Source organism: Numida meleagris, chromosome Z (assembly GCF_002078875.1).
Source record: "Numida meleagris isolate 19003 breed g44 Domestic line chromosome Z, NumMel1.0, whole genome shotgun sequence".
Lineage (NCBI taxonomy): Eukaryota > Metazoa > Chordata > Aves > Galliformes > Numididae > Numida > Numida meleagris.
This window is the reverse complement of record NC_034438.1, coordinates 11,882,150-11,895,848: the sequence shown is the minus strand read 5'-3', so window position 1 is coordinate 11,895,848 and position 13,699 is coordinate 11,882,150. Positions and strand designations below refer to the sequence as shown.

At 37.5% G+C, this 13,699-nt stretch overlaps 1 protein-coding gene across 2 annotated transcripts in view; it reads right to left on the bottom strand.

The window, feature by feature from the left end:
- The window catches only part of WDR70 (WD repeat domain 70), a 143,529-nt gene that overhangs the window by 11,002 nt on the left and 118,828 nt on the right, over positions 1–13,699 (bottom strand). For both annotated transcript variants that reach the window (XM_021380658.1, XM_021380659.1), the window contains exons 14-15: positions 4,379–4,479; positions 2,180–2,259 (exon numbers count right to left, since the gene is read on the bottom strand). In XM_021380658.1, the coding sequence (XP_021236333.1) occupies positions 2,180–2,259; positions 4,379–4,479 (181 nt within the window). The remainder of the gene's footprint in view (positions 1–2,179; positions 2,260–4,378; positions 4,480–13,699) is intronic.

Here is a 13,699-nt window from a genome sequence, read left to right as displayed (position 1 = left end):
AACAAGGTTGGAAGAATACCAGAAAGTTTGGCTGAATTAACATAATTTTAAAATACTCTTTCTTCAGAAAACTGCAACGTCTTCAATCACTGTAGTTTACACGTATGCTACTTCAGTCTGCTCAGAAAAGCTACACTTGACAGCCAAAGAGAAACACCACGTCAAGGGACATGGTTTTCTCATGGTGAGGCTTAGCTCTCATACTCCATCCAGTATGCTGATAGCTGATGTTTCCAAAATGCGGGAAATTGTGTTGAGGTTGAATGACTCAACAAAGACAAAAATCTTAAATGTAGGGAAATTAGCCCTATACTTAATAATATAAAAAGGAAAGCAGCATCCATGGACCTATCAGATTGTTAGGTCTCTCTTCTCCATCTTGCTTCCAGAAGCCTGCTCAATTTATTAGATGATGTAAAGTAACAGTCTTATGACACAGCAGTAGAACTTTGGGAATCATGTTTAGGTTTTATTTTTACAGATTTCATGAAGGATGACAGCAAATTGTTCCTGGCATTTCAAAGCAATGAATTTGATTGGTTTGCACAGAGCATCTGAGGAGTCAAGGTTGTCCAAGGGAAACTTAAGCTGCATATTCCTACATTTTGAAAGTAACACACAATTCTCTGAAAACATTCTTGCATTTTAAACAGGTATTATAGGCAATTCTGAGAGTAAGAAGCAGCTACAATTAAAAATAAACAAACAAAAAAACACTAGTATCGGAGGAGGAAAATGCAGTTAGTTCTCTTTGGAAAGGATTTCTGAGATTGTCAGTTCTTTCCATTTCTAACTGTAAACTCAGAAAAAACAAATATAACCTCTGAAAAGTTTCATAAATATACAACAAACCTAAAAATATGTAAAGGAAATTTGTACAACTAGTTCACTACCTGCTCACAAACATTTTTACTGCTTTGCTTTAATTGGAAATATCCTTATATATAATTTCAAAATGATGTGGAAGATACACAAGTTCTACTGAATTTTAAGCAGAATTTAAAAGAAAAAATCACTCTTCACAATATAAACTTTAACAACAGCATGCACACAATTTTTAGAGAACAGACTGTGTGTTGATATAATCAAGGCTGTACTAAGGATCAAGTGAGAATGGCACTCAGAGGAGACCTACGATCTTGACAAGCTGTTACTTTACCCATGGCAGTCCAAGAACTGGAGCTGCACATCTGCAGCAGTGAGGTTAAGTTGGAGACAGCTGTGGCTGGAAAGTTCCTGAAAGGGGAACCCAGAACTAAAATGCCTTTGATATGAGCCTGGTCACCAAGACTCCTCACACTTTCTCATTCTAAACATTGTTTATTTTCCTACCAATTGTTCAATAACAGTGGTTTTAGCTATTTCTAAGGCCAAGATTACCAGTAAGTAGAGCTGGATCCAAGCATGATGGAACTAGAAGAGGAAAAGAAGTAGGATAGCACAACCATGTGACTGCTGTCACTTCAGTTGAGGAAACACTGCATAGGGTGGTGCTAACAGGGAGGGCCAAAATCGCTCAGTCCCCTCATCCCCTTGCAAAATTTGCCCTTGGGAAAAAGCAGGTCATTAAAGTTTTCACAGTAACAATAACTATTTTTAATGCCATCGGTGAGTCATACTACAGAAGTATAACTCTTAAGCTGGAAAGACATTTCAGCTATTTAAAAACCCATATACTTCTGTGCAAGTTCAAAATCTTGAAAGATCAATAGGAATTTGCTCAAGACCAATTCCTCACATCTATGATTTCGCCACTGGTACTTGTTCATGTTCCCAAGTGGTAAGAGGCATACTCACCAATTTACTTATGTAAAACTGGAGATTCAAGAAAGGATGAAAATAATCTTGCATCTTAAATTCCTCAAGTCCATTTTTTTTTAAATACAAAATAGTTACAAAAGGTCATTCCAACTTTTTAAAGCAGTTGTCCTTTCAGATGCACCATAATCTAGCCAACCCCTACAACCTAGCCAACAATCACCACTTTTACAGGGCACTCCAGATATATACCTTTCCCAATTTGCAGGGCTATAAATAATTTTGTATCAAGCAGCCACCTATTAAGGAATGACTGCAGGTTTTTAATAGGGAAAAATACAAAACTAAATCACCTGCAAATAATATGATACCTGAGAAAGAGTTAAGGATGCTCATGTAAAAAGACGTTTAAATTCCTTACGTGTTATAATGTAATCCTGTGTAAGAGTCTCTGCATGTCTCTCTTTTCTTTTTGTTTTGACCACACATAATTTTGCTCCCCTGGAAAAAAACATAGAGCAGCACAGTTGGTCTGTTTATGTCAAACAGAAACCATTTTTTACTCAAGACATATTCTCCACCTAATTACATGGCACTTTGAATATTCATGACTGTGTATATCTTGGTATGTCCATGCAGATGTGAAGGGGGATAAAAAGATGTAGTGTTTCTGTTTCAGATCAGTTTACATTACATGTGGAAGCAAGGACAGGAGTCTCCTATCACATGTCATTTGTCAGCAGTACTTGTAGCATCCACACAGAAAGTGCACCTTTCTGAACATAGACAATGATTTGCTCCTAGTACCCTTCCTAAGCAGCATAGGTAGTAGTTATCTAATTAGAGATGTTTGGAACACTACAGTGGGAAATCCTGCACAAGTCTGATTGCAACAAGACTAATTGAAACTGGTTGTACTTTCCCTATTACTGTTAACAACCAGGAATCAAAAGGGTACAAAATTGAGCTAAGATTTTTGTAGTCTGTGTACAGGAGATTGGGGCTACATCTGGGACAAACATTGTCTGGAGAGAGGTCCAAACAATGATGACATAATTTCCTTCCCTTCTCTAAATTGATAAGAAACAGAAAAATAACACCTCTTTCTGCCAATCTTATATACGAGAATTTAATTTCATATTAAAGTGTCCAGGTCACTGTAAGTACCTTGGAATTTTGAACTGCAACAGAGAATATTTCCACATGCTAGTGAAACAAAGATGAGGGCATATAAGAGAATTAAACTTTTTACAGCAACAACAATAGTCATACCAATCAGAATATATGAAACACACATTTTTCCCCTGCTGATAAGGAAGGAAGTGCTCCAGCCAATCCAGATGGTAAAACCGAGGTAATTGCTGAAGTATTTACAGACTAATTAAATTCTCTTCTATTCATTCTAGACTGACAAACCACCTTCTGATTAATCACTACCACTTTCATTAGATGTTGTCATGGTTTTATGATTTTCAGTTATTGGTACTCCACATCATAACATCATGTAGTGAATGTACCTGGTTCTCAGAAGAGAAGGACTACTACATTCCCCACGGTACTTTGCTCCTCTGTTACCATTTTCCAGCCGGAGGGAAAAGATAAAAGCTCGCAGTATAAAAACTTGCAGAACACGAGACCTCATCCCTTTTTCCGCCGTCTCTCGTCTTGGCAGCACCTCGCTCTCCAGCCGTCTTATCGTTGGTAGTAGAGTAAGGCCTACCTTGATTTTGGGACATTCTCTCTCTCTGTATTGGATTTATCAGCTTAAATTGTAATTATATTGTATTATAGTGTGTTGTTTTGCATTCCGATATTTTATTTAGTAAATTAGTTTGTTTCTCCTCAGATTGTTGCCTCTGTTCTTTGCTCTCAGGGCCATCTCCTTACCCTTTTCCCCTTTTCCCTTTTCCCGGGGCGTGGGCCCGTGGGTCCCCCGTCCCCTTTGTCACGGAACCGGGCCGAACGCCCGTAAACTGTTGACAGATGTACAGGCAAAATCCACATGTGACAGGAGGGGGTGGTGGAGATGAGGTCTCAAACTAGGCCTTCCACCACTACTTCACATACTCCACAGTTTAAGCTAATACTTCTGAACAATGTTTTTACTGCAAAAATAAAATGAAATACGACATTAAAAAAAAAGACTAAATGCAGTATGTAGCCTTTCAGTAACACCATATCAGCAGCCCTCAACTGCTCAACTTGAGGTAATGGTGTCAAGTTGCACCAGGGGAGATTTAGGTTGGATATCAGGAAAAATTTATCCCCTGAAAGAGTGATACTGCATTGGAACAGGTTGCCCAGGGAGGTGGTGGAGTCACCATCCCTGGAGGTGTTCAAGAAACATGGAGCTGGATTTCATACAATTTCAAAATGCATGCATTTGTAAATTCAGGTAGAACTGTTAGCATACAGCACCATTAAGATTCTGGAAGAAAACGGACAGCTTTTCAAAAACAAGTTTTTTTTTTTTCTTTTTTCTTCTTTACTGTAACTAAATAAGTGAAACTCTGCAAAACAAACATCACTAAATAATTTTTTCTAATCTCTTAATATAATCATATAATCAGGCTAAATCTGAGGGAAAAAAAGTTCTTAATTGTTAATCACTATTACATACCTCTGGCTTTTGACAGGATCATAGTATACTTTTGCCAATCCATTGCCTGTACCAACCATGATCTGGTTCAGCTTTGGATGCCAGAGGCAACGCACAACGCTCTGAAATAAAGCAACATATTCATTGTTAGTTGGTCATTCATTTAGATTTTAGCATTAATACTCATATTGTCAAATAGCTGATCCTACACTGTAGTAAAAACAAACTCGAATAGATGAATGAATAAAAGCACTTCTCCAGAATTGAACACAATGTAAAAGGAGTGACAACATATGGATGTAGGCTGGAAGGAAGAAAAAATGAGTGGCAATGAGAAAAACAGTGGTTTCCACAGGCTTAATGCTCCACAGTCTTCGTGGGCATAATGGAAATAGCAAATTGAAGAAGGATTTGAAAGAGAACAATGAAGTGCTTCAGATATAGCAGTGTAGGCCGTCATGACACTTGCATTTTTCTTTTTAATTCTTAATTCTTCCACCCTCTTCCTTACTTTATGTTTTTTTCCACTCTTCTCACACTGAAGCTTTATCATACAACGCTGACCTTTCACTCACTGACTGCAGACTACAGAGTGGCTGATTTTCACTTTTGGTTCTTTTTTTCTTCTAGAACACCCAGGAAAATTTGGTATTTGAAGCCAATGTCTCACAGCTGTGTCACCCTTCTAATTTGCACAGAAACTCATTTTCAGATATTAAAAGTACTGTTGCTTTATATATACAGGATGGTTCTCCATGTGACTAACCACTGTACTCAATCAGAGCACATCAACACAGAAAGTCTGCAAGACTAGCATGACTTAAGTGGTCACAATTCACCTTGAAGGACAAAACATCTTAACACTAACAAAAACTGTAGGCGCATCTAATTGAAAGAAAAATAAGAACACAACATCAACTATTTTCAAGATAGTAACAGTTAAAAGAGATACTGTCCAAGACTGATGTTTTGATAATATCTTTTCAGCTATGTAATAAATGCATCCAAAGCTAGCAGGATGCACCACCATGTTCACTGCAGGGGAGCTGGACTAGATGACTTTTAAAGGTCCCTTCCAACTCTAATGATTCAGTGATCCTACAATTCTATATTAGTATTTCACTGAATAATGCTGATTTTTCTAGTTGTTTTTCTCACAAAATTTCCATGTCATCTTTTACAAATTAAAAAACAAAACAAAACAAAAAACAGGCTTTTCACAAAATGAGTTAATAGTTCAATATTCAACAACTTGCATCCGTTTATCATTAAAGTATCTGCATGTTTTTTTTAATTTTACTTTTACATAATCCTGGGGTGCACTGAAAAGGTCATGGCTAGCAGGTCAAGGGAGGTGATGTTTCCCCTCTACTCTGCCCTAGTGAGGCCGCATTTAGAATACTGTGTCCAGTTCTGGGCTCTGCAGTTCAGAAAAGATAGGGATCTCCTAAAGAGTCTAGCAGAAGACCACAGTGATGATAAAGGGCCTGGAGCATCTCCTGTATGAAGAAAGGCTGAGTAACCTGGGTCTGTTCAGCCTGCAGAACAGACTGATGGGGGATGTGATTAGCACTTACTGATACCTAAAGAGAGGTGGGAGGCAAGTGGATGAGGTCAGGCTACTCTTGGTGGTGTGCAGTGACAGGATAAGGAGTAATGGCCTATAACTTGAACATAGGAAGTTCCATACAAACATGTGGAAGAATTTCTTTATGGTAAGGGTGAGGTAGCACTGGAACAGGCTGCCCAGAGAAGCTGTGGAGTCTCCTTCTACGGAGACATTCAAGACCTGTCTGGACACCTACCTGTGAGGCTTATTGCAGGGTACCTGCTTTAGCAGGGGAGTTGGACTCAATGATCCCTTGAGGTCCCTTCCAACCCCTGCGATTCTGTGATAATATAGCACATGAAATTTAAAAAAATGGGAACCACTAACATACTATAAAGAGAAATAACACAAAGCTAAAACATAATTAGGAGTGCAAATAAAATACTGTCCTTTATCTTGGGAGGGGGTAAACATTTAATCTAGAAGACAATGGTTATGTAGCAGCTCTTTTGAATGCTGAATTGCTTTTGACATTTCATATTCCTCTCTACGTCTAGTTTGGTCCACATCCCCACCCCCCACCCTCTTTTTTTGAATGTTACAAGGCATTTAACAAAAAATACTAAAACAGAAATGTGAAGCCCATTCAGCCAACTCGAATTAGATCTTAATTCTACTACAAGTTGAAAGATGACTTTTTAAAAACTGCTTTTCTGCTTGCTGCTATTGTGTAAAAGAAAAAAATAAGTTGAGGGAGATGAGTTTGCATGATTATTCTTTACAAAGTTGCTCTACAAAATATCCTACCCAATACATACAAAAACACATACAACACTACACCTTCCCATTTACTTACAGTTACAAATAAACCTGGCTTATCTATTTTGAGCAACTAAAGGGCAACAATGTTTTTTACAGATAACTCTGAGGTATAAAGTAAAATTCTGGCAATGCAATATTTCCATAATCCTTGCAACAAGATAGCAAAATAATCAATACAGAGTTCTTAATAATGCTTTATTTAAGTAAGAGATTCTTTCATACTATTATGTAACACTATTACTCAAAATGTTACGGTAATTCTAAAACATACAAAGCTAATAACAAGTTTTGAAGGTCAAAGGTGGGTGGCCTTTTCTTTTATTAATATTTATTGCATGTGTTTAGCCAGCCTTTTAAAACTTTGTAGTTAATGTGGTTCTCCACTTTCTTCTGTCAAGTAAATGTATTTTATAGCATGGTACTGGATACCAGCCAACAAAAACAAAGCCTGAGACAGTGTGGCTAAGCGCTGATGGGGATTGCTAAGTTTCTAACTTGTCAAACATCCACAGCACACTTAAAACCAGCAAGGCACGTGCTCCAGACCAGGCAGAAGAAACTGCCATAAAATGCATCACTATAAATCTTCTGGAACTGTAAAACGCCTCCAGAATACAATTTGTTAAAAACTAAACAAATATGAGCTCTGAACGTGCAAGTAATTTTATTAAGCCACTGGCATATAAACCTACTTTATAAGAAATAATGAAAACTACTTACAGAGATTGTCAGATTATTTTAGAAATTGGCAATACTTTAAGAAGAACAAAATACTTCATTCCTAAACTGAATCCTAATAATCCTTCCCAATCATACAACCCTAAAGAAGTAAAAATTCTGAACAACTATACATCAAAGAGATCTTTGTAGACTCGGTTTTAACACTGAGAGCAAGGGGCAAAGGAGAATCTTCATTGCACAGAAATAATTGATTCCTAAACATAACATTTCTCCATCAATGTCTATCTTTCTTGCTATGTTTACATAAAATAACTGAGGTAGACATCTTTATCACTAGAAATCCAAATAATCAAATTTCAGGTCAAAGAAGGGTCCAGCTCTGTAGGCAAATAATTGTGCTCATACTAAGAAAACAAGTATTTCCCTGGCCTGGCCTGTATACGCACACACCTCCCTACAGGAATCAGAGAACAGCTGACAAGGCTGAAGGCCACCTCTGCAGATAATCTAATTTAACCTCCTTACTCTGAGCAGGCTCAGCTACAATAGGTAGCTATGGACACTGTCCAATTTGATTCTAAATATTTCAGGATGGAGACTCCATAACCTCTCTGGGCAACTTGTTCCAGTGCTTGATCATCTCCTTGACAGCAAAAATACATATTTTCTTATGTTTAAGTGGAATTTCTTCTAATTCATTTTATGCCTATTTCTTCTTGTCCCACCATTGGGCACCACTGAAAACTATCTGCTTCATTTTCCCCATCAAGTATTTATGAATAAGATTCTCTTCGTGCCCTTTTCTTCAGAATGAACAATTCTATCTCCCTCAGCCTGTATGTTTATATCAGATATTCCAAGCTTCTAATAATCTTCGCAGTTCTTTGCTGAACTCACTGTAATGTATTTGTATTTCTATTGTTCCAAGGAGCTCAGAACAAGACCCAGCACTACAGTGTGCCTCACCAGAGCTGAGTAGAGGGCAGCAACTGCCTCCCTCGATCTGCTGGCAATGCTTTTTTACCTGGTACAAATACTCAGCAGCATCTTGCCAGTTTCTGCTTCTCTGAGGTAGAAAAGGAATTTACCTTGAATCCTTACTTCAATTTACACAATGACTTTTTAAGAATAGCTCGTTTCATTTTGAAGTTGTGTCACACAATGGATACCAAAATGAACACGGTGGTACTACTGTTTCAATTGCCTCCCCTACGACAAGAGCTCAAGCCAGAAGTAATGACTTCAGCAGTTACAAGCATGCTCTCACCATACTTACCAAGCTGGCTTCATTCATGCTTTTTCAGAGAAGTATATCAGGAGCACAGAATTTTAAGCTGCCTGACAGTATTTTATGAAAAACTAGAACAAAAGACTACTAACTACTAGTACCAGCTTTATGAAAATTCAGTGGATGCCAGCTAGAAAATACAAACAATAATAACTTTAGTTAACTAAGTTAAATTCCAGATTCAACACTAGAAGACTTAAGCTGTTTCTTAAAATACTTAAAGCTTGAATAAGGACAAAGCTATGCAGGTTCCAAAAGCCATAATATTTGAGATCATCTCTCAACTCTGTAAATGAAAAATACTGTCTTACTATAACAAATAAGGACAACGCAGAATGTATCATTATATAAACATCTTCAACATCTGAAAAAAAGAGATTTTTGTAAAGGCTGGAGGTATTGGACAGCATATCTTTGAAACATAAAGTCCTGGAAGCCTGACATAAAAGTCCTCAGAGTGACTCTAACCACAGACTGAGCTGTCCAGCTTTTTAATCATAAGACTGATCTATTTTAAAATAAAGCACTTACAGATACATCACTCGCAAAACAGAATTAGTAGTAATGATTCAAAATCTGTTTGTTAGTTCTACTGCTGTCAAAATATTAACATCTTCAAATGAAATCAATCCGAAAAGGCTTTGACAATATCTACTGCATTGTGAAATACTGGAAAAAGATTGTGAAAAAAACTGTTATGAAGTTAGGCAGGGAGAATATTAAAAATGTGAACAGAACACTGAGAAAGAATTTAGGATAGATTCAGTGGGTGTTATTGAGAGGAGGCCGTCATCATTATTTTCAGATAACATTATCTTGTAATAATGACCAATGGAAAAGAATTTTAAAAAATCTATGGAATTTTAATGCCTTTTTTTTTTCCATTCAGGATCAACACATTTACTTTCTTAAACAACAGCCTAAAACTAGCCATACCTAGCTAGTCCTTGAAACTAGTCATATCATTTTTTAAAGCAGCTATATAATTACATTAAATAGACAAACATGAATTGCCTAAGCAATACTTTCAACTTTCTTTTCAACTAAAGGTTCAAATTTCGTATTGTTTGAAAATAAGCACCACTGTTAGAAAATTTACCTACAATAATGTAAGAGCTTAATAGTATGTAGTAATCTTTAACCATAAAACTCATAGGTACAAAGGTGGCAGGCAAAGGTGCTTTCTCCCTAGTTCTTCTGAAACAAGTGCAGTCTCAGTTTATGTGGGGCTCATAAATAGCCTCACCCATGACAGTCTGCTTTCACCTGTGTGCTTCTCTTTGTATTACACAAGCAGAGCTGCTGGTGCAGGTAAACAGTAAACTACATCACGTAATATTTGTTAGGTTATTTTCCATTAGCGCTAGTTCAGTAGGCAACTATTCTAACGGTACTATGCATGTCCCTGTGCTTTGACAGAACTGGCCTCTAAATGCAGTGCTGAAGCCTGAAACAGAATTATTTCTAACACAGAACGGAACATTTATTCTGGCCTAGAAATAGATTCCTGTGTTTAACAGGCAAAGTGAAGAATAACTGAAACAGATTTCTCAGCAAGCAAAAGCTAATTACCTCAACTGAAACTGTCCAGAACACTTGTGCTAACACCCCTACAGGGGTAAACAATGCAGAGAGGGCATTTTACAAGGTCAGCAAGAAAAGATTAAAATGATTTGTTGCACAGGAATGGAAAATTTACCACTACAATGAAACCACGAGGCTGGTAAGGTCATAAAACTGCAGACTGATGTCAAGGACTGAAAGAATTCTCCTGGATCTTTGGTTATAAAGACAGTTCAAGATTGCAGCAGTAATGACAAAATTCAGTTCCCCAGCCCACACTTCAAGTAAAAACATTCAGTTTTACAGCATGGATGGAACAGACCCAGGATGGAGTGAGCACTGCCTACTCTTTTCTGGGATTTAGAGATCTTCGAATACCTGCTGTGGCCTCCTCTTCCTGCGTTAGCTCCTTGATGGCTCCCTTTTCCACCCATTATCAGAGGCTTCCCCACAGCCTCAGCTGCCAGAAAGAGGCCATGGTATTTCTCCTTGGTGAGGGACTGAAAAAGCCTCTCCGGAGACCAGGGTTTCCTGCTCCTGCAGCCATCCCCAAAAGGGGAAGCAGTCTGTGTTGACACTCCTTCTGTCCTCTGGACAAATAGGAAAGTAAAGCAATTGGCTGGGGGCATTCAAGTCAGACACAGCTGGAGCAAGGCTTGCCAGGCTGGTCATCAACAGGAGGGCAAGGTTTCATGAGACAGTCAAGCCAAGCATTAACAGGTCACTCCCACATCTCCCCAGCTACACAGCCCCATCCCAGCAGTCTTGGCTTTTGTCTGGCTACAAGCAGTTTCTTCAGTGTACTGAACTTGCAGAACAGTTCTTGTATAATAAAAAAAGATTCATGCCATGTTTTCTTTTTCTCTGAAATATTTAATATATAGCTCAACTTCCTACTGTAAGGTGAAAGAAAATACAGAAAACATACATAAACATAAAGCCTTAAAAAAAAAAAAAAAACAGCAATCCAGCAAGCCTTACGAGTTCCCACTATTACAGAGTATGTATGGCCTTTGCAGAAACATTAATTCTAACCCCTGCAAATATTTTTTTGCCACTTTCAAGAGTGTGGGCAGTCACCTAATCTCACTAGTATCGTTTGAACCTTCCAAAATGTAAGGTTGCCTGTTACCCAACAGAATAAGGACTGCCTGTACAAAGACTGTGTCTAGAAAGCACTATTCATCTCTGTCCTCCTTCACCCTCCTGCAAGACAGCTAGAGAAAATTAAGGTTTCTCTCCATCACTGTCTTCTTTCATTCCCATTACTAACATTTGACATGTCTGTGAGTTGACACTGTACGAAGTATGGACTTCTTAATTTTTTTACATTTCAGTTGAAAATTTAACCAGTATACAACAAAATTTAACTACTTTTACATGTAAAGAAACCCCAAGATATTACATAATCTTTTGCTATTAGCAAAATCTCATTAAACAGACACCATTTGTGTGCCCGTGCGTGTAATCATCAACTGGAGTACAGAGGTCAACATTTGTTGCAGGACTGGCATGGCATCAAGTTTCATCATTTTCAAAAACATTCCAAGGACCTATTTTTGGCATAAATAGGAATCATTATACACTTCTGCAGCACTCAGCTCAGTGGAGCTATATTCTTTCCTTGCTACTACAAAATTTAAAGTAAATTTAGACGGGGTCATATTTTACAATGATGTTTTAATTTCTTTTCTCTCCATAAGGTCTTACTGCCTGTCAGTCAGGAAATGTTTTCGTTGAAATCAACCCCTTTTCCCTAAAGACAGTTAAGTTTTAAGGTTAAAAACCACACGTGTGTCTTTGAAACTGAACATTTCATGTGAAGTGCATTTCATGATAACCCATAATAACGTATCAGCTTACTTAGGTTCATTGGCATGGTTCCTTCTGCCACGCAGGGCAGAGGAAGAAAAAAATGCTTCCATGTTGGTAATGCACTACTGGAATAAACCTTTTCAATTTTTCTTTCTCTTCACTTCAGGTACAGTCTTTCACTCCTCTCCACAAAAATTGTAGCTATCACACTTCTAGGCTAAGTTTACTGAATTCATTTCTACTTCCATGGCAATTAACAAAAAGAAAACTGTTTGAATGAAAGTACAGACAAATAAGACTGGTAAGTGGAGAAGATTCATTTATTTTCACAACAGAAACTATACGCAGAGGGCAGAAATCTCTGCTGAAAGATGCTAACATACAGCTGATACTTGCATTATCTCTGTGGTGAGTATGCAGTCAACATCTCACTTGTGAGCCGAAAAAAGCAAAAATGATTTCCTCACAAGCTATTTGCCACATGCTGGTAATTTACCACTGGAAAAAAAAGATACTGTCAATTAGAGATTAATTGAAAAATAGGAAAGAGAACATACTAATTCTATATTTCCACACATTTCAACAGTTGAAGTAAGAATGTATTGTATGTTTGCTGATATTTTCACTGATCAAAAAAAGAGTTTGTTCAAATTTATATAATGTTCTGTAATCATAAGATGAAGATGCTGATGTTTTGGAAGTTTGGAAATCAGGTGCAATTAAAAGACCTTACACTTGAATCTAATCTAGCATGGTTCTTCCATGGAGTGGCAGCATTTTCTCAATATACGTTGCCTAAAGTCATAAATCTTTTAAATCAATATGCAGAAGTAACCTATTGTCTAACTTTGCAACTGCGAAGATCAGAACAAGTGAGGTGAAACATTTAGTAAGAGAGAATCAACACTAACAGAGGGAACTGAAGATCTTAAGTGGGACTTATCTCACCAAACTTAAGGTATCTACAACTTCACAGATCTACTCTAAATGTCTATGATCTACCACCTCCCTTTACAATTAATACAAAGAAATCAGCATTTTACAGTGGCCTTCATCTAACCTATTTTAGGTATCTACTTAAGTATGAGATAAATCACAGTCTGGATGTGTTTATTTTCTCTGCTTATTAGAAAGGGAGCTGAGGGTGACTGGATCAGCTGTAGACATCTATATTTGGTCAGGTGAATCCCCTGCAGCCTACAAGGGCCAAAGTAACTATACAAGAAAAACAGAAAACTAAATGGAGCAACACAATGAGAATCTGCGTTGTAGTACGTTGTGCTACTTACATAAAACTCCCCAGTTCAAGGATAAAGGATTCTGGAAGCCAAATTAAATATTCCCTGTACAGAATGATACAGCAGACACAAACTTCTAAAACTGTCCAGCAAATCTTCAGAATCTTAGTTTGAAAGTTCAGTTCTAGCTCTATAGATGCTTAAAAACTGAATGAGAGTAAAACACAAACACAGTTCCCCCTTGCTTCTTCTCCCTCTCCTAACCTATAATCCAGTAAATAATTCCCGCAGAATCTGTTCTGAAGCTATACAATAATGATAGCAAGAGGTGCTGCTCTAAGAAAATATTTTCAGTTAGGAAAAGAAAAACGTTAACAAAATTTCTC